This window comes from Urocitellus parryii, chromosome 4, assembly GCF_045843805.1.
Source record: "Urocitellus parryii isolate mUroPar1 chromosome 4, mUroPar1.hap1, whole genome shotgun sequence".
Lineage (NCBI taxonomy): Eukaryota > Metazoa > Chordata > Mammalia > Rodentia > Sciuridae > Urocitellus > Urocitellus parryii.
In genome coordinates, this window is record NC_135534.1 from 21,002,619 (window position 1) to 21,027,961 (window position 25,343).

Consider the following 25,343-nt stretch of genomic DNA (forward strand, 5'->3'; position numbering starts at 1 on the left):
TGGTAATTGACAGGGATTATTGCCATTTTTTTAATCTCTGCTAGGAGGCTGCTGGAGTCTTCCCTCATTTCATTATCCCGTTATGATGGAGCAGGATCCAGAGAGCACCCAATTTACCCAGACCCAGCGAGGTAAGGCCAAAGTGAGAAATGGCACTAGGTGGGGGGGAGGGACGGCCCTTGGGGTTGCCAAGCTGTTGGAAGCCCCGTCCTTGTGCCTCTCTGGTCCTGGTGCTCTTTTATTCTTCAGTTAAAGTTTTTGAGACAGGTGGTTCAGGTGATTGGGAAGTGTTGCAGGTAAGTGAATAGCACCTCTGGAGACTGAGCTCTTGCCCTTTGTGGCTCACTTCTGTTGTTGGGGCACTAGAAAAGAGACCTGTGAAGGCCACAGGCCATCAGAGGATATTCTTTCCTGCTGGCCCACGAAGCCGTTACATGTCAGATGGACAACCAAAAGAGAAAGAGGAGTTTATTACAATAATGGGGAAAATACTTACCAGTTAAACAAAAACCCTATTTGCTATAATTGGAATATCAAAGAGCAGAAGCCAAGTTCCTTTAGTTACTGAATATTTGGAGACTACCTGAAGAAGAGATAAAGGAAGAGATAAACTGAATGAAACAAGTGCTTGGTTTATATTTTTTAGAAGATGTTTGAAAAATTCTTAAGGAGAAGAGAATTTAGATTAGCTCAGGGCCCATTTTTGTGAACCAAGAATGAAACATTGAACTCTTTTATAATGTTTATTTGTAGAGAGCAGTGCCTTGGGGTGCTCATAGCAGGATGTACTGATCTTTTAATCATCTAAAAAGGGGTAACCTGTACATTATTGGAGCAGAGTACATTGTGAGGCTTTGCCAAAAGAAAAGCATAACTTATAATGTTTATAATGGTGGGGTTGGCAAGTTAGCAATATAGGTCAAATAAAGCTAAATTAGTTTTGCTCAAAATTAAGACTTTTAAGTCCACTTGGAAGCATTGTTAGACCAAGTTGATTTCAGGGATACTAAATGATTTTGTCATTGGGGCAGTTATGTCGTGACAACTGCACATTCTTTTTGAGATACCAGTGAAAGGGTTCTCTGTTATCCTCTTACTTTTGTTTCCACACTCCAGAAATGGCAAATCTTAAGAATCAGGGAACATAGGAATGGATGACTTTTAAAACAGGTAGGCAGAGCTGGGCATGGTGGTGCACACATTTAATCCCAGCTATTTGGAAAGTTGAGGGAAGAGAGGGTCACAAGTTTAGTCCACTCTCAGTAACTTAGCAAGAGCATGTCTCAAAATTAATAAATTAAAAAAAGGATCAGGGTTGTAGCTCTGTAATAGAGCACTTCTGGGTTCCATCCCCAGTACTGGAAAACAACAAAAAATAGATTAGATTTAGAAGATGACTGAAGCCAGGAAGTTTATGTTAGCCTCTAATTATGTTTGCAAGTTATAGTTATAAGCTCTTGACAAAGGAAGGAATTTTTTTTTTTTTTTTTTTGTGTGTGTGTGTGTGTGTGTGAATCAAATACTTTGAAACAGAGGTGGACACCTTCTTGATGTACAACAGTTTCTTTGAGGACAGCAGTGGAAGTCTTATCCCCAGAAATTTTAGCCTGGCAGAATTTAACCGTGGTTCTTAAAGACTGTTATTTGTCCTCCTTTCATGTGATCTGTTATTTATTTCTATTCTGATTTCTGAATTACCAACATTGTCATACTTTGTGGTGTTGTATTTTTACTTTTTCTTTTTGAACACAAAATAGATGTTTTTTGAAGGAAAATTGTTTTTTCTTGGAAGAAAACTTGAGGATTTATTTAAACTCTTAAAATTTCACTTGGAGCACTTTAGGGTTGTTTGATGGTTTTCCAGCTCTTCCTTAAGAGGATGCTTGTCATTACCTCATCACCTGTTGTTTAATTTCTTTTTCTTCTTAGGCTACACCTTATATTCTGTGTATAGGTCAAAGCCTTTGTGAGATATCTCCTTAGCATGAAACTCAACTTCCCTTTGTATAATAAAAGAAAAAAGGTCAGGATGTCAGGAATCAGTTTTCCTTCCTTTCCTTTCTTACCATTGATATATAACATCATAGTTTTAGGGAACTTCAGTCCTAGAGTGGAATTAAACAACTAGGGTTACCTAGTGCTGAATGATTGTGTCCCCACATAATAGAACAGTCCTTATTTATTATTATCACTATCAGTATTCTTTTTACCATCATCACCAATTATTTGGTAAATATTAAGAACAACTCAAGAGAATTGACTTCTGTCTGTTGAAATTTTCATGTTCCGTGATTCATCCTTGTGAAATGGATGGGATGAGGGACCCAAATGGATGATAAATTCCATCAATTGAGGCTTTTAGGGAATAATTCTTGTGCTCTGGTTATCTTGGCCAAAGCATTTGTGCATCTCATGCCTACTTATTATTCAAACATAAATTGTATTCAGTGCTGCTCAGTGTAGCCTGTTATTCTGTATCACACATTTTTCAGTTCCAGAAATTGTGAGCCACCTCCTTGGGAATTCCATTTGATGGTTGGCCAGAAGGACACTACCTCTGATGACAGGCATTTCAGAGACAGCTTCAGTTTCTATAGCAGCTGACTGCAGGATCTCCTTTGGCCTGGGCTGGTAGACTTATTGAGGACAAAGTCTCAAGAGTACTAAAAAGTCAGGCTGTAGGATGTTTGCAATTTTTTTTTTTTTTTTTGTACCTGGGATTGAACCCAGGGGCGCTTAACCACTGAGCCACATCCCCAGTCCCCTTTTTTGTATTTTATTTAGAGATAGGATCTCACTAAATTGTTGAGGCTGGCTTTGAATTTGGGATTCTCTTATCTCAGCCTCCCTAGCTGCTGGGATTACAGGGGTGTAGCACTGCACCCAGCCTGTTTTGTTTTGTTTTTGAGATAGGGGAATCTCACTCTAAATTGCCTAGGCTGGCCTCTAATTTACAATGTTCCTGTCTCAGCCTCCTGAGTAGCTGGGATTATAGGTACAAACTACTGTACCTGGTAACAAAGTTTTTTTGTATCATTTGGAAACAACCTTTTATTTCCTATCAAATTCCCATTTAAAGAAACAAAAAATGGAAAAACAGACACTTTGTTTTCCTTTTTATATTGAAACATTATATAAGTATATGAAATGTAAGTCCCCAAGAATCCTCATGAGGATTGCTGTGTTTCTTTTTAGTTTTTTTCCTAATTGGAAAAATATATATTTTTGTATACATATTAGTAAATACATATCATTCTTTAGACTTCTTCCCTACTTAAAATTTTATTTTAGATATCTTTCCTTTTGAGCATATAACATGCTTATTTGTAGCTCCATAGTATTTCTTTTTGTGGATATAATTTATTTATTTTGTTGTTGGGCATTTGGATTATTTCCTGTTTTTTTTTTTTCCTTTTTACTAAGGATGACAATATTTGAAATGAATTTCCTGGTGTGTATCTTATGTTTTTCTGTAGGATAATTTTTCTAGTGGCATTTTTGAGTCATAGTGTGTGCCTCAGGTTTTAAGTCTTGAAATTGCTTAGCAATCCACTTAATAATATCATATAAAACATTTTAGTTATTGTTCCTCATATTCTTAGTTCATAGCCTCAAATTATATAACAGTGATGTAAAAGATGTAGGAAAGGAGGGAATGCAATGTGGGGAATTGTATGGTACACTAGAAATTGTCAGGGAGTATCAAGATATTATTTAAGCCTTGGTTTGAAGAATGTAAGTCTGATTATTTATTGGAATAGCCCTAGTGTGGTGATTTGTAAGAACAGAAAAATTTCTGTTAGATCTTTTGTTCTCCCAAGTATATATTATTCCCAGCCCCTGTCTTGAATATTTTCTCTAGGTTACAAATATCTATGATTAATGTGTAAGGAAATGATAAGAGGTGCAGAGAGATCATTTTAAGGAGCTAGGTCAAATCTGGCGCTCTGTGTGTTTGTTGGAGAAGAATGAAGTCCTAGTGAAATGATGCCCATGAATGCCTTTTTTAAGCATCTAAAGGTTACCATCTCCTGACCTATTTTCTCATCTGTTAAATGAAAGAGAAGATGATTGCTAAGGTATCTTTCATTTCTTACATTTTGCATATGGGTAGTGATCAAGGAAAAGCTGTGAACCTATTTAAGTGCACTCTGAGAAGCTAAGACAGGTCCCTTGAGAAGTTTAAAAGAAAGGCCCATTATTAATCCTCTTGGGAATGGGCAGCTTTGATTAGAATATGACTGATTAAACTGCCTATTGGCCTTATCTCAGAACATAAATACTGCGATAGTCTGATAAACATTGTACAGAACAAACCTCCTAGTTAGTTAAATGCCCTTTATTTTTCATGTGTCTGGAGTTTGCCTCAGCAGGGAGATACCATGGGAGAGCTGAATTTACTGTCTCTCACAGTATTCCCCACATTAGTGCTAGTTTGTGTTTGTCCATCTCTGTCTCACTCAGATTATCTCCTGCTGCATACTACGCCCAGAGGATGATCCAGTATCTCTCACGGAGAGACAGTATTCGCCAGCGCTCTATGCGCTACCAACAGAACCGTCTCCGTTCTTCCACCTCCTCTTCCTCAGACAACCAGGGTCCATCAGTAGAGGGAACCGACTTGGAATTTGAGGATTTTGAGTAAGTACATACTCAGCTTGATTTCTTCTCCTCCTCCCAAGCTGTGAGTGCTTCCAAGTTGGCCACTGCCTGACCAACAATGGTGAACATTTTGCTTCCAACCCCTTAAGTTATTATTTATGAGTAATAGGTTGGGGTAAAGGACAGAGGGCTCAGATGCCCCAAAGCACTCCCACCTCTGACAGTTTGCTGATTCACTGGAGCCTGTGGGAAGAGATGGCCCATTGGGCCTCAGGCCAGACTGGGAAAGGATGGCTGGGGCTTGCCAGGCAACTTGTTTATTTCCCTTTTGCATGAACAATGGAAATGCTTCTCCCTCTGTCCACTTAGGGGCAAGTTTGGATGCATATGCCGGCAGTGAAGTGAACAGAACTCCATTCCCTTAGCCAGGCAGACACCTGTAGTGACACATGTTCTCCATAGATTTTTTTCAGCACCAGGGTCCATTCAGAAAAGCTGTTTAAACATACATGCCAAGGAGGTGGGGTATATGCCTGCTCAGCACTTATGAGGCCCTGGTGATCCTTAACACAGCAAACAACAATGGAAACTACACCAAATCAAAACAAACAAACAAATCCCCCAAAACCATTTATGCTAGGCTACTGGCACTTAGTGCTGCTGAAAATGTCTTTCTGCTGATAATCCTGTGGTGTCCTGGGAGTCAGTGCTGTGGATCTCTAGCCCCCTTTCTGTGCATGCTTGGAAAGCTATGTTATCTTTTAGCAAGTGTTGAAATGTGGGGCTCATACCTTTGAGCTGAATCCTGCCTCGTGACTTGTCCTTCACAATGGAGTTCTGGGTTAGTTTAAAATGTTCTGTTCTCATCTTACCTTCCCTTTCTTCTGCTACCACCTCCTCCCTCTCCCTTTCCTTCCCCCTCGATTTTACTGTGTCAGACTGCCTCCTTCCTGAGCTCCCCCAGCCCACCTGTGCTCTCACCTCCCCCCTGGCTTCTGCATGACCTGATTTCACATTATTTTCACCTTTCATGCACTGGCTCACCATTGTTTTTTCCCTGGAGATCTTGTATCATTCTCTGGTTAATAACAATGGGCTAATTTCTCTGATGCCCCTCTGAAAGTCCATCCCCTGTCTATTTGCCTTTCTTCTGGGGGCTGATGCACACTTTAATCTTGTTTTTAATAGCAGCTGTGGATTAGTCACCTCAACATTAGTAGTCCAGGTCTTCTAGTGAAGGGTGTTGCTGGCTGGTTGATACTGTTGTACTGTCTGACCATTCTTTTTCTATCTCCTTCCCTATTGTAAACTTGCTTCTCTTCTCTTAATTTCTAGTGCTGAGGAGGGAGAGAGTGAGAAATTAAGGAATGTACTAGCCTATTTTAATTTTTATACCCTAATTATCTTCCTTAGCTTTGGTAACTGGTTTAGAGGATTATACAGTCACAACTCATAGTTCTTTCAGGTACAGAGAAGCAGGTAAGATACATTCAGTTTCAAATCCTCCTAACACATGGGACACCATTAAGAGTCACTATTCTTTTGTTGGGTTCCTCACCTGCATGTCATATTATGCCCCGATTGACTCCTCTATTCTTCTTTCATTTGCTAAATCATGGATTGTTTTGGCATTGTTGAGCTCTTCCCATCAAAGTGCAGTGAGTTCTCAGAAAACCAAGGGAGCCATTACTCAGATCCTATCTTTGGTTCCCTTCCATCATCTACTGAATGAAAAGTGTCAGCTATAATATTGTTTTATATGTATACTAATTGATAACTTATAAAATAGTTGTATCATATATACTAATGTATCCATTTAATATAATTATATATCTATATCTAGATAAAGATACAGAGTTGAAAACCTTGTTTAGCTGGGCAAGGTAGCGTGTGCCTACAATCTCAACTACTTAGGAGGCAGAGGCAGAAGGATCACAAATTCAAGGCAAATATTTAGCAACTTATTAAGATCCTGTTTCAGATTAAAAATAAAATGGGGTGGGTATGTATCCCTGGGTTAAATCACCCACAACCACCAAATCAAAAAACAAACAAAACATCACACACATACACACCTTGTTCAATCCTTACAGTAACCAAATGAGCTAGTTATTTACTCTATTGTACTTTTCTAAATGAGGATACTGAGACTTGACCAAATCAGATGTTTCAGATCAAAGTATAGGATATTTAATATCCTATACTTTGATTGTCCTGCAGATCTAAAATATTTTAAAAATTATATACTATCATATTTGAGCTTATTCATAAGCTTGCTGTGGAATAAGACCATTAAGATTTATCTGTAGGGAAAATAGCCTTGGAGATTGGTCAGCATTAGGTTAAAATTTCTATTCTCTTATGGTTTGGGTTAATGACCATCTTCCCAGGCAGGTGTCTTCTGCCATTCATCTCTGTCTGTGGTGAAGATTGAGATGGCAGGATCCTGTGTTTATCAGAATGCACAAACAGCATTCAGAAACCTGCTGTCAGCAAGTCTCTCCTGAAGCCCTCAGCAGTTGTCTTTACATAAAGATATTCATAAGAGATGAAAGGTGTGGCTGCCTGTGATATTGTTGTTTGCCTGTTTGTGATGTTGTCTGCCTAGACCTAGACCACAAACCCAGACCACTATTAAAATGTCAATGGCACATAAACATAAGGAAAACTTCTGTTTTAATTTTCATTATCCTTTGGAAAGAGGATAGGGTAGATAGCTCTTATAAATCCCAGGTTAAATGCTGTGTTCCTAGTAGTTGGTAAGCCTGCAAAAGAGGTGGTATGTGTGCCTTTATGACTATTGTTCCAGTTAGCATTGTACCTTTCTTTTTTATCTGTAATTCTGAATCTAATTATAGTCCCAGAATCATCCCAGCTCATATCCTTGCCCTTCCTACCTCTTTCTAAAGCTATCTTACCTTCTAAGGCAAAGGGACCCTAAGCAAAGTCCTTGCTAATGATAGCCAGTACTAGAGATGCTTCAGATAAGATCAACCACAGTTATTTTCACCATACATACCAGGCACTGGGTAATTATATCCAGCTTCTTTAAAATTGTGGCTAGCACAGAAGAGAACAAACCCTTCATTCCCAGTTGTGACACTGGAATATACTTTGGAAAAACATCTCATGAGAATCCTAGTCTTTTGGCTCTAAGATGAAGTCTCTTTAGGTTAATTTTCTTCACTTTATAAATTTATCTTGTTTCATGTGGGTCTGCTTTACCTAGAAATCCATATATTCATGAAATACACAATGATGTATAGTGTTAAGTATGCAGTTTCTCTGGGTGCCAGAGATGAATTCTGGTCTCTTCATTTGGCATAATATGTTCTAGCAGTAATACGAATGTACAGAGAACCTCCTATATTGGGAGCTTCTTTCTCGTTCTTTTTGTTTTTGAGGTGGGGTCTTGCACTGTTGCTAAGGCTGTTCTGAAATTCATTGGCTTGTCAACAGTCACACCAACCTGAATGTGCCTGATCTTGTCTGGAACTCATGGCTCAAGTGATCCACCCACCTCAGCCTCCTGATAGCTTGCACTACAGGTTTGTGCCACATTGCCTAGCTGACCCTCGCTAGACATGTTCTTGCAAGGAAGTCCTTAACAGGTCTCCTTGGTACATGATGTCACTGAGGGGAGCTCTGAAGACTGTCAGCTTTGATATCTGATTGTATGTGGCATAGGGGAAGTTGCTTCTTTTAATTTATTAATATTTTTCATCTTCCTTTTGGTATAACTGAAATTTAGTTCAGCCATGGCAAAGAAAATATGTTAGAAACCAGATAACACTCCTCTTATAATCAGGTGATAATCCTGATGGCTTTGTGAGATTCATATATTTACTTCATGTTCTCCGGGCTAGAAATTCAGCAGAGCGAATCCACATGTCCTTCTTAGTACTTGCTCATACCCTCTGTTCTGAGCCTGGGATTTCCAGGACTTCTGTAGGAGTCAGTGACTAGTCTTTAATAAATACATAACTTATAGCCATGAAATGGAAGGGTAACTTTTGGCATCTGATCTTCAGAGGGATGTCATTTATTTCATTTTGAAATAGTGTTGTTTTTGTTTTTTCCTTTGACCTGTAAACTATAGACTCTGAAATTAGAAGTTTAAGAGAAAGTCAACACTGTAAAATTATTATTCTCCTTGTAGACTTGAACTACTTGCTCTTTGTAGACTGGAACTACAGTCAGCCAGAGATCTACCAATTATCTACATTTGTTGAGTGGTGGTTTTAATACTTTGTTTTTGTTGTTGTTCTAACTGTGCTGAGATGCAACCCAGGGTTTCTCAACATGCTCCACCACTGAGCTTCACCCCCAGTTCTTTTCAATTTTTATTTTGAGACAGGGTCTTGCTGAGTTGCCTAGGCTGGCCTGTGATCCTCCAGTCTCAACCTCCCTAGTAGCGGGGATTATAGATGTGTGCCACCACACCCAGCTTCAGAATACTTCATAAAAAATTCTTTTTAGATATACATAACAGTAGAGTATATTTTGACATATTTATTCAAACATGGAGTACATTTTATCTAATTAGGAACCCAGTCTTGTGGTTGTACACAAATTTATTCTTATTTTTTTAAAATATTTTTAGTTATAGATGGATACAATACCTTTATTTAATTTATTTATTTTTAATGTGCTGCTGAGGATCAAACCCAGTGCCTCACACATGCTAGTCAAGCTGTCTACCATTGAGCCACAACTCCTGCCCAGAATTAATTTTTGTTTGTGTATGTGTGTGGTGCTGGGGATTGAACCCAGGACCTTGTGCATATGAGGCAAGCACTCTACCAGCTGAACTGTATCCTCAGCCCCAGAATTAATTTTTTAAAAAATATTTATGTAATATATTTATTTTTATGTGGTTCTAAGGATCTAACCCAGGGCTAGCACGTGCAAGGCAAGCACTCTACCACTGAGCCACAACCCCAGCAAATTAATTCTTAATATGAGATGAGATTAAAAGAAAAATCTTTTCCTATTTACTAGAGATTTTAAATATTTTCACTTACTTAAGTTTTATAGTGGTTGATTAATTTTTTGTAAAGAGGCTTATTAAATAGAAAGGTGTAAGTCTTAAAATAGGCCCTTTCTGTACCTGTACTTAGGAGAAGGACAACTAGATGTATAGTGTAACAGAATGGAGTGTTTTGGAAATCTTATTGATGGTTTGGTTAGAGTAAAGGCTAAGATCTTCACAGGAGGTGAGCCCTGAGAGTTGATATGGCAAAGATCTTAACAAGTCTGATGTAACTTGCGAAGAAGGTGAACTTTATCCTATAGGATACAGGGAGTTATTGAAGTGTTTAAGCTGTGAAATAACATGGTCATAAATATCTGAAAAGATAGACTGTAATAAATTACCACTGAAACACTGGATATCTTTGTATGAGGAGGAGAGAATTTGGAGAAATGTGAGAAGGCTTCATGGATTTGAACTGGACATTGAAGGCTATAGGACTTTGGAAGGTGGAGGCATGAGGAGAATAGTTGTAAGCAAAGAGTTTCTAGATAAAGGGAACAACTCAAGAAAAAGCCCAGAGACTGGAGATTTATAGGATTTATTCAGGGACCCTAAATAAATCTGTGACTAGAACTGGGAATATTGGTGATAGGAGAGAGATCAGAGGGCACGAAATGCCTGGGTGGGAGGTTTGGTCTTTCTGTTTACTGCATGGAGTAGGGTAGGGGAGGCCATTGTACTTTAGGCACTGACTCTGATAGCCCTGGTTTATATGGCCTATTGAGGCAAGTGTAGTGATGCAGGAGAGCCAGAAAGAGAGTAAGTGCCATAGGACATTTGAGGGTTGAATTTTAAGTATTGAGTCCAAGAGTCCTTGTGTTCTTCTCTGACTGGAGCCTGTTTGTGGATGTTCTGAGAGCTCAGCCATCTCACTTCCTACTTCTCCACATGAAATTCTACCCAAATCCTTTTTCACTCTTACTGGAGCCAGTTTTGAACTAAGTTTGTAAATTCACTGACTCCCAGAGCAGCAGATTGTATGTAAGATCTGCTGGCCTTATTGTCTGGGTTCTAGTCTTGGCTGAGCCTGTATCTTCTCACTGGATTTTGAGCAAGTCTCTTTCCCACATAGGCCTCATTGTCTGATCTGTTAAATCTGTTAAATGAGATGAAATATCATCTAGGTTTCTGTTGGTCCAAAGATTCTTGGATCTTTGTTGGTGTTAACTACCATTTTCCCTTATACTCAGAAAGATGGATAAAAATGAAAAGACTCAGGAAAGTGAGATATTCTAAGGATTAGGAAATAGGCTATTAATCCTTTTCATGCCTCAGTGTCTATAAAATATGTACCCAGGTCAGTGCAGTGGTGCACTCCTATCAATCCTGGCAAGGTTTGGAAGGCTGAGGCAGGAGGATCACAAATTGAGGCTATCCTCAAAATAAAAAATAAAAAGGACTAAGGATAGCTCAATGACAAAGAGCCCCTGGGTTCAATCTCTAGTAGCCCCCCCCAAAAAAAAAGTACCTAATTGAATGTTATTATAGGATTTTGACCTATTGATTAGAAATGTATAATATTACTTAACAGCTTTAAATTAGTACTCTTTCTGGACAAATAAAATATATATAAATATTTGTTTGTGGGAAAAAATAGAAAAAGAGAAACAAATAGAAAAAGAGAAGCAGAAGAAAGTGGAATATGTGGGTTGTTCCCAGGCTTAAAATGGGAAAATAAAGAAAGAAAGAATTAAACAGCCAGGAGGTGTGGGGAAGAATACATAACCACTTAGATTTATATGTTTTTTATCATAAAATGCATAATATGAATATGAATTAGCATAACGTAGGCGATGAAATTAAAAGGTAGAAAGAATAAGGGAGGAGAGGAATTTGTAAGTGATAATTATCTCTTATATTACTATTCCTTGGAGGAAAATGAAGACTCCACAGTTCCAGGTCTGTTGTTAAGTATCCTCTGTGAATAATTTCCACTGGGAATCTGCCTTTCTCCCAGAAATCAAAGCTCTTGCTTAAGTGTACAGTCCTTGGACAGACTTGGGCCGGGGCCTCACTTTCTTACAGCACCAAATAAGGAAGGGACTTGACCGAGATCACTGAGATCATTGTGTGCCCTCTAGGTGCAGGAATACTGCCTAGAGATTGAGTAGAAACAGAGAAGCAGAGGGAAAACAAATGCTCTTAAAATGCTCTACTTTTCAGCAACATCAACTGTGTGCTGTCAAGAAGAGAATGGCCTTTTGAGCTTCTTGGCAGAAGAGATTCATTTATAAAAGCTCAAGTCAGAGCTATTTGTCACCGAGGAGCAATGACAACTTGACTGTCTGGTCAGGACTCAGACAGTAGTCTGTAGGTGTATTTTTCATTCCTTTAAATTAACAGCCTCTCTCTGAGGCAATTAATCCTGGTCATTTGGCAAAGAGATGCTGTTGTGTTTCTCCCTTGTTCTGAAGATGCTGCTTCTTTTATTCATCACTTGTCTTGGAAACTTGATTGTTTGAAGGGTGTTTTTTCCTTGTAAAATCATTTACAAAAAGATTTTAGTTTTTTTTCTCCTCTCTTTCCCAAATACCCCTCTGAGATTAATCAGAGATGTACAGAGTTCAACAACTGGGAAAGCCATTAATAACCCAGCCAGCTTCTATCCTGCTGACTTTAAGGCAGTTTCTGGCTGTTAAAATTGATGCGGATTTCTCTGGTGTTTCCCTGAAAGTATTCCTCTTGTGTTGGACGAGCTTTGCACAATCTGTTCTTCACTTTTTAAAGCCCTCCACTTTCCCACATAAAAAGGGGTATTGGCTATATTGTTGGAGCCCAGTATTTGGCACTTCCACTATTTCTAAGATAAACTCTCTCTCAGGGTCTACCTTTCCCTCATTCCTCATCTGGCAAACACCTTCCCGTCTATTCACATTCAGTCTCTACCTGATTTATTTTGTGTCATTCTGCCTGTGGAGCCTTGCCTTATGTTGACCTTGTATCAGCACTGAAGTGCATGGCAGACTCTTAGTTTTCTGACTACATCATTATTTTAAGAACTTTTAATTCATTTGGTCTTTTCTTGAGACTCTTAAACATTATCCTTCTCCTCTCTCTTTAGCTTTCTTCCCAAATCTCCTGTTTGTTGAAATTTGTTTCCCAGTCTTCTTATCTTTGATTCTTCTTTTTCTTGTAGACAGTTAGAATCTGAAGAGTCTTTAGTTATCTTTTCACTTCTAGGTTATTGGGAGCCATACCTTTAGCCTGGGATTTTCAAGCCCTACTTTTTTATTTCTTGTTTTCTGCCTTGTCCTTTGGTTGAGCATTCTGACCTTTGCCACTTTACCCCATTGTTTATAAGGTTTTCCCGGGCAGTGAGTGAGGGAGCTGTTTGATGGGCTGTTTTCTCCAGAAGCTGTTTCCTTCTGCCCCAGGCAGCATCTCATTTGTGTGTTTGCAGCATTTCCTATCTTCCTAATAAGTCTGGTTCCTGTAATGTCATTTCTCCTTCTTTGCTAGAGTCTTAACACTTTAATTTCAAGACTTCTCTATATTACTTCGATGCTACTTAACCCTTACTTTCCTATCCTTAGCCAAGATATTAAGCTGTGTACCAGGAAAGGCACTGCCACTCAGTGTTTTGTACTTTTTAAAAAAATTATTTTTAAAGATTTCTTGCAGTGCTGAGGATGAAACCCAGGGCCTTACATATGCTGAGCAAGTGCTCCAGCACTGAGCTACACCTTTAGCCTCTACTATGTTATATTGTTCTTTCATCTGAGAATTTGGTTGCATTGGAGCCAGAGCCAGCTGATTTTTCTTTCTTTTGTTTTATATCCTCTGGTAATTATAAACACTTTAAAGTCATTACCTCTAGACAGGTTTCAGTCTCCTTTCTCTCTCTCTCTTTTATTTATTTATTTATTTGAGAGAGAGAGAGAGAGAGAGAATTTTTAATATTTATTTTTTAGTTCTCGGCGGACACAACATCTTTGTATGTGGTGTTGAGGATCGAACCCGGGCCGCACGCATGCCAGGCGAGCGCGCTACCGCTTGAGCCATATCCCAAGCCCAGTCTCCTTTCTCTTTTGTCAAATTTTAATTTTTTATTGTGGTAAAATAAATATAATACCAATATTATTTTAATCCTCTCTGCTTTTTTAAAAAAAAATGGACAAAGAAGCCAGTACAGTGGAGTACCTCAGTAAGCCCAGTGACTTGGGAGACTGAGGCAGGAGGAATACAAGTTTCAGGCCAGCCTGGGCAACTTAGAGAGAGCTTGTCTCAAAATAAAAAATAAAATTAAGAAAAAAAAAAAGGGGGGGAAGCTGGGGATGTAGTTCAGCGGAAGAGTTCACCTGGTTCAATCTAGTATTGCATCTCCCCTGCTACCTCCCCACCGCCAATAAATGGAGGAAGAAAATGAATCAGAAAGAAGTTGACTATTTTTAGGTTTTAATAACAGCAAAAAGAGATTTGTGATGCACGTTACAGGTGTTTACATTTTCTCCTATTCCTGGAGTTTGTACATTGTTTTAAGTTGTTTTCCCGAGTCCTCTCACCAAGCTCTTTGGATGCAGGCAACTCATCAGCCCTGTCCTACACACTGCATCTCCTTCCTTGTTTGCCTTTCATGTCTATTAATACCAGATAGAGTGTTCTTTCTTGCCCAGAAGGAGTTAGAACTTGGACTTGCAGGAGCAAATTGTCAGCTCCTTAATGTGATTCTGGAGGCCAGCTCTCTCCCAGAGCCATAGAGTAATTGGATTTGCCCCATGGTGCTTCTTTCTAGTTTAGTTTTTTATCTTCTTGAAGCTTAGGGGTCTGTGCCTTTTTTCCTTCTTAGGACCCCCCACCACCACATTTTTTTAAATTGATGCTTTATAGCTGTACATAATGATGGGATTTGTTGTTATATATTCATACGTGCACACAATATAACAATATAATTTGGTCAATATCAAAAACCTATACTTCTTCCCTCCCTCCCCTGGTCCCTTTCTCTATAAATCTCCCTTTGATTTTCATGAGATTCTATCCCCTCCAGCCTTTCTTTTTCATCTCTGGCTTCCACATATGAGACAAAAGATAATGATCTTTGACCCGAATTTGACTTATTTTGCTTAATATAATGGTCTCTAGTGCCATCCATTTTCCTACAAATGACATAATTCCATTCCATTTTTCTTTAGGCTGAATGAAACTCCATTGTTTTGTAAATATATAGCACAGCTTCTTTATTTATTCATGGATACCTAGGCTGGTTTCATAGTTTGCTGTTGTGAATTGTGTGGCTATAAGCACGGGTATGCATGTATCACTATAGCATGATGACTTCAGTTCTTTTGAATAAATTGAAGGAGTGGTATAGCTAGATCATATGGTGGCTCCATGCCTAGTTTTTTGAGGAATCTCCATACTGATTTCCGTAGTGATTGTACTAATTTACAATCCTACCAACAGTGTAAAAGTGGTTCTTTTTCTCCACATCATTTACAGCATTTATTATTATTTGTACTCTTTTTTTTTTAAAGCATAGTGATTTATTTATTTATTTATTTTAAGAGAGAGAATTTTTTTTTAATATTTATTTTTTAGTTCTCGGCAGACACAACATCTTTGTTGGTATGTGGTGCTGAGGATCAAACCCGGGCCGCACGCATGCCAGGCGAGCGCGCTACCGCTTGAGCCACATCCCCAGCCCTATTTGTACTCTTTTTGCAGGGGCGCAGCAGGGATTGAACTCAGGGACACTTGACCACTGAGCCACATCCCCAGCCCTGTTTCCTATTTTATTTAGAGACAGGGTCTCACTGAGTTGCTTAGGGCTTCACTTTTGCTTAGCCTCCGGAGCCTCTGGGATTACAGGCATGTACCTGGCTGTTGTTTATATTCTTGATGGCTGCCATTCTGATTGGTTTGAGATAAAAGTCTCAGTGTAGTTTTTCTTTTTTTCTTTTTGTACTGGGGAGTGAAACCAGGGGCGCTTAACCACTGAGCCACATCCCCAGCCCTTTTATTATTATCATTATTTTATTTAGAGACAAGGTCTTGTAAAATACTTAGGGCCTCAGGTTCCTGAGCAGGTGGGATTATAGGCATGTGCCGCTACACCTGCCTTCAGTGTAGTTTTGATTTGCATTTCTTAGTACACTTTTTAACTTCAAAATATTTCCTAATTCCTCTCATGATAATTGGTTGTGCCCATTGTTAAGTTAAATGTACAATAATAAAAAGCCATCATGAATTCAGTTGCACTTTTAAATGAATTGGTGTTTTAACTCATCATAACTGGATTCTGCATATCTTTGAAAAATAATAGTATGTTTAATTTGGGAGCTATCTTATTTGATATTCGGGTACTTCATTGTTTACATGTGTAATACTTTGGGGGCTATAGAATAATTGCATTCTGTTGGTCAGAGACTTCTGATCTCATTATTTTTATATGTCCTTTTTACTTTCTGTGTAGTCTTATCTCCTTTTCTTTATAGACTTTCAAGTCAAAGGAATATGACAAAAAAGAAAAGAAAAATAATAGTGTGCTTTCTCTTTGGGGAAAATAAAAACCAAATCCTTTTAATAGTTCAGATTCCAATATCCTTAGTATTGATTCCTCTTAATGCTCAGCAGCCAATTCTATCAAGATGTAAAAACCTTCCTAGGCGTTTGTTTCTGGCTTGTATATCTCCCAGTGGTCCACTTAAAAGTCAAAGTGTTGCCTTCACTTTGGTTCCAGGGCCAATTTGAAGATTATCTCATTGATTTGAAGATAATCCAAAGGGAGAATTTAAAAAAAGAGTTCCAGATCAAGCTGTCAGAGGGTCAGTTATTTTGTAGAGTTGTTTAAGCAGCTAATTAACTACTCTGTCCAGCCAGTGCCCTTTGGCTTATTGTTCCTTTGATGCATTGGAAACTAAACCATGTGAAGTTCCTTTCCTCTCTTTTCTTGTAAGAAGCAGTGAAAAGTAGCAGAAAGATTCAGATCTTCCTTGAATCTTGCCTTACCCTCTTAGCATCTGTGTGTACTTGGGTATTTGTCTGTTTCTTAGTTTTCTTATCTGTAAAACAAAACTAATGATACCTCATGGGATAGCTAGAAAGATTAAGTGGAATAACATGTTAATGACATAGTATAGGAATTTAGTAGACAGTAAATGGTGGTTATTATTATTATTTTAATAGTCCATAAAGAAAACAGATTGTATTTACTCAAAGGATTTAGCTTAGTATTTTATTTTTTTTTCTTTTTCTTTTTGTAGTTGTAGATGGACAGAATGCCTTTAGTTTTTTATTTGTTTATTTTTATGTGGTGCTGAGGGTTGAACAGAGTGCCTCATGCGTGCTAGGTAAGTGTTCTGCTGATGAGCTACAGCCCGGGCCCTAGGATTATATTTTCTGATGGTCTCCATTATTATCCTATTTTTCAGTCTTTCCAAGAAGTATCTAACTAGTTTTGTTATTGTGCTCTTGTTTTCCTTTCACTTGTCATTGATTTTTCTACATAGGGATCTGAACAGATTTATTTGAAGATGACCATTTGCCAAATGATATTGGTAGGAGGAATTTTTCTTCCTTCAGGATCCTCAAAAGCCAGTTTTTCAATTCAGAAAAACAAGTTTACACACACACACACAGACACTGTGTGTGTGTGTGTGTGTGTGTGTGTGTGTGTGTGTGTATATATATATATATATATATATATATATTTCAGTTCCCAAAACCTAAACTTGACTTTAATTTCAAATGCTGCCGTGTTCAGGGATCACATTAACTCATGAAAAATTCTCTTCTTCCTGAACTGTTGGTAAATTCGTATAGAGCCTTTATTGAGGTAGTCCAGAAATGCAGTATAGTAATGTGCCATCCAAATCAATGAGCTACCAGATCACTGATTTCTGTGGGCTCATCTCCTCTAAGAATAGGAATTTAATTTGGGGGATTCTTGTCTTTTAGGCTGGTGGATGATTCTGCCTTAGTGACTCTCTTATGTGTAGTCTTTTTGTTTTCTCCAGGGATAATGGTGACAGATCCAGGCACCGAGCTCCCCGAAATGCCCGGATGTCTGCACCTTCACTTGGACGCTTTGTCCCAAGGTAAGAACTAGGTTGTCGGGAATAGAGGGAGCCTTTATGAGAGCCTAGGATTTAGTTTTTTTTTTTTTTTTTTTTTTTTAAGAGAGAGAGAGAACTTTTTAATATTTATTTTTTTTTAGTTTTCGGCGGATACAACATCTTTGTTTATATGTGGTGCTGAGGATCGAACCTGGGCCACACGCATGCCAGGCGAGCGCGCTACCGCTTGAGCCACATCCCCAGCCCAAGGATTTCGTTTTAAACCTACTTTGGGGTCTTTGGATTATCTCTAATTATTTCCTAGTGAGCCTATACTCTAGCCCTGCCTCCTGATACATTATTAGCTGCAATGAAAATAGATAGAAAAATAGCATTGAAGTTGGGTACAGTGGTGCACACCTTGTAATCTCAACTACTAAGCAGGCTAAGGCAAGAAGACCCCATTCAAGGCCAGTCAGTGAAACTTAGTGAGACCCTGTCGCAAAATAAAAAGTAAAAAGGACTGTTGATGTGATAGAAAGTCCCTGGGTTCATTCTCTAGTACCACAAAAGAAGAAGAAGAAAAAAGGCACTGGGAGTGTTCTCTTCAAAGATAGAAGCCTGGCTGTTGGCTTTACTTTAGAGTAGCAGGAAGGAAATATAATTTGTCCAAGGACAGATCCTGGGACTTTTGTCTTATTTTTTTATAGTACTGAGGATTGAGCTCAGGGTCTTACTCCTGCTAGGCAAGCACTCTACCACTGAACAACATCCCCATCCCATTTTGAAAAATTTTTGAGACAGTATCTCACTAAGTTGCCCAGGCTGACCTTGAATGTGTGATCCTCCAGCGTAAGCCATTTAAGTCTCTAGGATTATAGGCATGCACCACCACACCTAATGATTCTTGGAATTCTTGTATGTTTCTGGACTTCTGTGGAATCCTTAGCATCAGTATATTTCCTTAGCCTAGATTTTTTTCAAATTATTTATTTATTTATTTATTTTTATGTGGTGCTGAGAGTCCAACCCAGTGCCTCTCACATGCAGGGCAAGTGCCCTACCACTGAGCCACAACCCCAGCCCTTAGCCTAGATTTTTGAGGGTAGATAGTATTGCCTTTGTTTTATTGTAGTCTTTAATTGGCTTTTCACCCATGATTTATTCTTATAGGCGTTTTTTGTTGCCTGAGTACCTGCCTTATGCTGGGATTTTTCATGAACGTGGACAGCCTGGTTTGGCTACTCACTCTTCTGTTAACAGGGTCCTGGCAGGTAAGGAAATGTATCTTTGGATTTTATAAAATTGTGAAGGGGCAGGAAGCCAGATGAAACTTCTCTTTCTTTTACCTGTGTTGGTATGATAGTATCTTGGCATCTGGCTAAAAACTCTGTTTTGGGTCCTAGACTCAGTTCTTCACTTTCAGGCAGGAAACAGTGTTGAGGAAAACCATTTCTCTGGTCTATTCCTACCTCCTTCAGACCTTTTTGTTATGAAAAGAAGAAAATAAATAAAGAAAGAAATTGTTGAAACCACTTGGTTTTTAATCTAGCAATTAAATCCTGGCTCTGCTTTTAATTGAATCATGAAGATATCTTGTTCATGTTTTGGTTTGTGAGATCCTCATGATCCAGACCCATGATTTAATTAGGAGCTTAATGTACACCTCTCCAACCCTTTGCTATTGCCAGCACATGGAGTTTCCAGGCACTGTGGAATCTTCTGAGGAAGGAGGAGGGAATAGACTCATGAAGCTGACTCAGAACTCTTCACAGAATAAAAAATGGGCTGGGTAAACCCCAAAGAGGCAGTTTTATGATGACTGAATTGCTTAGGGACCTCTGTTTTTAGCTCTGAGATATTATGTGACCAGGCTCTGAGATACGGTGAGAGCATCAGCTTTTGAGAGTCTCCAGAGAAGGAAACAAAGCAGAATTCTAATTTTTGTGTGTGACAAAGGTTGTTTCCCCATCACATTCTTTACCCCCACTCCCATCTTCACTACCAGCTTATACGTTTATGTATGCAAAGCCAAAAAGGAATAAAACTCAAGCCCCATTTAGGAATATCTTTAATAAGCATCTTTATTAGAAGTTTTGAAATGCCATTCTGGTGTGGAAACCTAGGCTATGTGGTGGTTTAAAAGCAAAGAAAGACAGTGGTGCTGTCAGGCTGGGAAAATGTTGCAGACTTTTTTTTTTTTTTTAAATAGGGATTTCTACCAAGCTGCTGTGATAGCAGGCAGGCAGCCATGGGATCTGAACTCCCCAAAGTAGTATCCGTGACCCAACATCAAGGCCAAGAAATCCCAGAAACCTTAGGGGCTTCTCAGCTGAACATCAGTACTCCATAGGCCCTCGCCTAGCAGGGGAACAGATTATGCTGCAATCTCCTGACAGCCTTGTCTGAGGAGGGCTCTTGCCCTAGTTGTTAAATAGACCCTGTGGTCTTGTGCCTCTCCTTGCCTGGCACTGCTTTGTGGCTTGGCTGAAGGCATGTGGAAGCTCCTCACTGGCAGATAATCATTTGCTGCCAGACAGTAATACTACAGAGATCTTTTCCACCCTTCTTTGTTTCAGACATCTGCCTCCAGCACCCCCTGCAGCACCTCCTGCTCCTCTACTGCCGGCAAATCTCTGTTTTCTTGGCATTTAGCTTTTTTGGAACAGCTGTATGTTGTTTTTTCCTCCTCGCCTCCAGTAACTCTTACCTCCATTTCCTATTCCTTGCTTTATGACCAGTGGTCTGACCCCAAGTGGCCTAATTGCACTTATAGATTTCTTTCAAACTATGGGCTGTGTTCTAGCAGCAATTGTTTATAGATGTGGAGTTTACTAAGAACAATTCTCTATTAAATGATGCTAAATGCCACTAGCAAAAGGAACTCATTCTTGAGTTAAATTACAAATGATTTTTATTTACAATTAGATGGGTTTCTCTTATTTTCTTAAGGTATGTGTTAGAGTATTGGTCTTCCTTTAAAGCTACCTTCATTTGTAAATATTTGGACCTAATATTTTTTGAGTACTTGGCTTTGTACTTAGGAGTGTTTTAAGTGCATTACACATATTTCTTCTTTTCAGTTTATCTTAAAAATTATTTTTTTATGTTGGGGGGGTGTCTCACCACATTGCCCCAGCTTGTCTAGAACTTGCTATTCTCCTGCCTTAACCTCCAGAATAGATTATAGGAATATGCTACCACACCCAGCTCACATATTTCATTTCTATGAAAGGAGTGCTGTTTCCTGATTAACTTGCCCACAGTGATGCTGCTAGGAAGTAGAGGAGTCAGAAATGGGCCCTGCAGTAGATTTCAGGGCTTGGCAGTTTACCCACTTTCTTGGTCTGCCTGAACACTGTTATTTTAAAGAAGAAAGCATCAAAGTAGAATTCCTTTTCCAGGACCTTTAATAAAACAAAGAAAGAGGGCCTGGGGTTATGGCTCAGCAGTAGAGTGCTCACCTAGCATGTGCAGGGTGCTGGGTTCGATCCTCAGCACCACATAAAAATAAAATAAAGGTATTAAGGAAGGAAGGGAGGGAGGGAGGAAGGAAGGAAGGAAGGAAGGAGGGAAGGAAGAAAGGAAGGAAGGGTGGGTTAGTTCCAGGGAACTTATCTGATCTTTAGAGTTTTTGTTATTTAATTCCTTCATTTTATGTGGTTCCTAGACCTGACTTTTTACAACCCAATGGTGCTTACTGAAGAAAATTTTGTACTATAACAGCCCTTTCCTCAAGCCTTCTTATCCTCCTGAATATAGAAGTTTTGCTTTTTATTAAACTTACTTGTGATCATGTATTTGAGCTGTTGTAATAATGGCTTTCAGAGTGATAGAGAAATTGGCCTTTTAGCAGTAAGCACTCCCAATTTTCCTGGAAAGGCACTTTCTCTTGTATGATTGAAATGAGATTGTGATGGTCCCAGAATAATTACATTCAGCAGGTATTTATTCTGCAGCTGTTATGTGCCAGACTCTGTTCTGGGCTAGTAGGGTAAATAAGATGGACGTGATCCCTGCCCTCTGTAGCTCCAAGTCTCTTTGGCAGGCCATCCCTTAATTTTGCTGTTTAGTTCTTGGCTCCAGATGTTAGTAGAACCTTTGTATGGTGAGAGGCTTTTTGCAGGGGTGAAGCATGGAAATTTGGCCTGTCTGGAGGGACAAAGGAGACATTCACCTGCAGTTTTAGGAGGTCTGACCATTACTTTGGTAGCTAATGAGTCTCCTGTGGACCCTTACCAAAGTTATTCAGAAACATCAACAAAAATGGATGTGCAGAAAATTAAGATCCTTTCGTTCTACTTTCTCCCTCAAGAGCCTTGGAATGATAACAGAGAACAGAAGCTACTGCAGAGGAATTCTGATAGTGTGTTAATCTCCATCCCTTCTGCCCTATTGTGGTGCCTTCCCCACAGTTGTGTGGATTTCTGGTGGCCTCCAGCTGCCTATGAACCCAGGTTCAGGCTGAATCCATACTTAAAGAGGTGTAAATACATCTAATGCTACTGCCACTCTGCCAGGTAGTTTGGGGAAACAGGCAGAAGTCTAGGGAGCTCCCCCTGCTGACTTTTTAGCAGATAAGTCTAGTTCTGTGTAGTGATGCCAAGGACTTCCAACAGTGGACCAGGTACTGTCCAAATGCTCTCCTTTAATCATTGTATCAACCTTATGAGGCAGGTGGTGGTGTTTCCATTTTACAGGGAAGAAAACAGGTTCACAGAAGTTATGTCACTTGCCCATTGTATTGTTGTGAAGTTATGTCACTTGCCCATTGTATTGCCCGTTGTATTGCTGTCTTACATTCCTTCATTCCTTCCTTTTTCTCTCCAGTCTTAGGGATTGAACAGAGAACCTTGTGCCAGGCAAGTGTCTACCACTGTGCTACATGTCTGTCTCAGACTTGGAACTTAAACCTCGTCTGCCTGACTCATAAAACCTCTTATTCTATCTTCTGTGCTGTTTCACTTTTTCAAGTAGGGAGTAACTGCCAAAAGGTTCTTAATCTTATAATATTTTTCTGCATGTTTGAGGCTTCATAAAAGTGAAATGAGAAGTCCTGACATTTGACAGCCTCCTTATAATTACTGAAAGAACAAAAGTCTTCTGAGGGATAGCGACCTGGGTAATTTAGGATATTAGTTATCTGTCCTGCATAATTTTTTTGACTTTCATCCTAATGAGCATCTGTTCCTGGCAGATGTGGTCCTGATGTACTTAATTTACTATTTTGATTAAAATCAATGGGAAGTGTCAGGATTTTCCTGCTTTTTCCCACAGGTCATTGGAGCCTGGTCAAATATCTTAGGCTAGAGATGGCTTTCTGCCCAGTCATCCTGATATCTGTTATAATTTCTTCTTTGACCCATTAACTGTTTAGGAATGTGTTTTTCAGTATTTCAATATTTGTGAATTTCAGCAGTTTTCTTCTGTTGTTTATTTCTTATTTAATTTCACTGTGTTCTCTACCACTGAGCTATATCCCCAGTCCTCTTTATTTTTTATTTTGACATAGAGTTTTGCTAAGTTGCTGAGGCTGGCCTGGAAGTTGCAGTCCTCCTGTCTCAGCCTCTTTAGTCGCTGAGATTATAGGCATGCATCACCATGCTCATCTCTTGTTTTTTTATCCTGCCAGACAGTCTCAACCTTTGGATTACTTAGTCCTCTCACTTTTAATGATGTTATTAACGCTGTTGTGGATTTTTGTCTACCATTTTGTTTTCCATATTTTTAATGTCTTCTTTATTCCTCAGTTTTTCCTATACTGACTCTGTATTAAATGAATATCCTCTAATATACCATTTTAATTCATTTATTGATTTTTATTTTTAGTTGTAGTTGGACACAGTACCTTTATTTAATTTATTTATTTTATTTTTATGTAGTGCTGAGGATCAAATCCAGTGCCTCACACAAGCTAGGCAAGCACTCTACCACAGAGCCACAACTCCAGTCCTGATTTTTTAATGGGAGATACTGGGAATTGAAACCAGTCCTTATTGCTGAGCTATGTCCCCAGACATTAAAAAAAAAAAAAAAAAAAGAAAAGAAAAGAATTTTTTCCCCTAGTACTAGGGATTGAACCCAATGGCATTTTATAACTTTGCTACATCCCCCCTTGCCCTTTTAAAATTTTAGTTTTGTGACAGGATCTTGCTTAGTTGCCAAGGACTGGCCTCAAACTTATGATCCTCCTGGCTCAGTCTCCCAAGACACTGGGATTATAGGCTAAAATTGTTTTTACTTTTGAGACAGAGCCTTATTACGTTCCCCAAGCTGGCCTTGAATTTGCAATCCTCCTTCCTTAGCCTCCTGAAAAGCTGGGATTATAGGCATGTGTCACTGTGCCTAGCACTTTATTGAATTTTGAAATATATTTTATTAGGCTCTACTTCAGATTTATAAGGCTTGATTCTGGTAAGAAACAAATATTCTCCATTATGGCTCCATTCCTTTTCCCCTCCTTTGGGCTACTGTTGTCATGTATATTACAAATATATATTACATACCCAATAATTATATTGCTTTATGTAACCTTATGCCCAGGCATCCTTCAGTTTGGTGACTGGTATTGACAATAATTTACTTATCTTTCCCTTGTTAACTTTATTTTTGATTGTCATTTCCCCTCCTATTGCTCTCTCTCAGATGGTCCCCACTTGCTTGGTTCCTTAGGGAAGCTTTCAGGGGGGCTTCTAGTTTAATTTGGCTACTTAGTGGGCATCTGGAGCCTAGGGCTTATTGACTTTTAGGAATTAGCCTGATTTCACAACCTGATAGCACAGTTGTCCAGTACAGCAAATTGCTTGATCCCTCACTATCAAATCTTCACTAGAAGTCACAAAACTGGAAAAGATGGGTTATAGTTAATGCAGCCAAGTGCCTTCATGTTATTATTGAAGTGAGTATGAGTAGAAATGAATAATAATCCTGGTGTTGGACCCTTTATCTCCTCGGCTGAACTTTTTCTCTTTCTGCTCTATACCCCTCTGGTGCCCAGTAGCCAGGCAAATAAAGTGAGTGGCACATTCCAACTCAACATCAATTAGGATGGCTGTTTATAAACCCTAGATAAATGGACAATTAGTGGTGGTGGTACTAACTAGTGCTGCTTTAATAATTAACCCAATTACCTTTCCTTCTGCTCCAGTGATGGAAGTGAAGCGATAAGGGGTTGGCTTGGTTGCCTGGGAAACAGAAGTAAATGTAGCACTCCTCCCAGAGAACACAGCCTTCCCAGCTGCCTGATAGCACCCAGGGCCTTTTACTTATTTGGTGTGCACTGATCCTGGAACATTTATGTGCTTTCTATCCAGCCCTTTACCACATCTTATACCACTAGTGAGGGGCGTGCTAATTAGGAACCTGGCTTCCAGTTTCTATGTTGAATTGCCTGTATTTCTTTATGCTTTTCTAGGGAAAATATTGGGCCTTGTCAGTGAGTTTTTCTCCTCCTATGTCCGACTCAGTTTTCCTGTGCTTTTGTCTCTCCCCAGGAAATTTCCTCTTGATCTTTTCCCACTGCTGCTTTCTGTGCTGCTTTCCCCACTTACTTCTTTTTGTGCCCTTTCTGTATTGTCACTTTGGAATGTACACAGCACTTTGTAAGTGCTTAACCTTTTCCAGGGCACTTTGGGTATTACAAGAGAATTAAATGCCCTCATGGAGTTTATAATCAAGCCAGGAAATAGTATGAATTTGTGTTTTTGTGTTGG

General features: G+C 39.1%; 1 protein-coding gene across 9 annotated transcripts in view; it reads left to right on the forward strand.

The window, feature by feature from the left end:
• The window catches only part of Ambra1 (autophagy and beclin 1 regulator 1), a 188,699-nt gene that overhangs the window by 71,041 nt on the left and 92,315 nt on the right, over positions 1-25,343 (forward strand). For 5 of the 9 annotated variants that reach the window (XM_077798123.1, XM_026399088.2, XM_026399090.2 and 2 more), the window contains 4 exons: positions 45-131; positions 4,465-4,641; positions 17,593-17,673; positions 18,805-18,905. In XM_077798123.1, coding sequence (XP_077654249.1) covers positions 45-131; positions 4,465-4,641; positions 17,593-17,673; positions 18,805-18,905 — 446 coding nt within the window. The remainder of the gene's footprint in view (positions 1-44; positions 132-4,464; positions 4,642-17,592; positions 17,674-18,804; positions 18,906-25,343) is intronic. The other 4 variants (XM_026399089.2, XM_026399094.2, XM_026399092.2 and 1 more) reach the window with 2 other exon arrangements.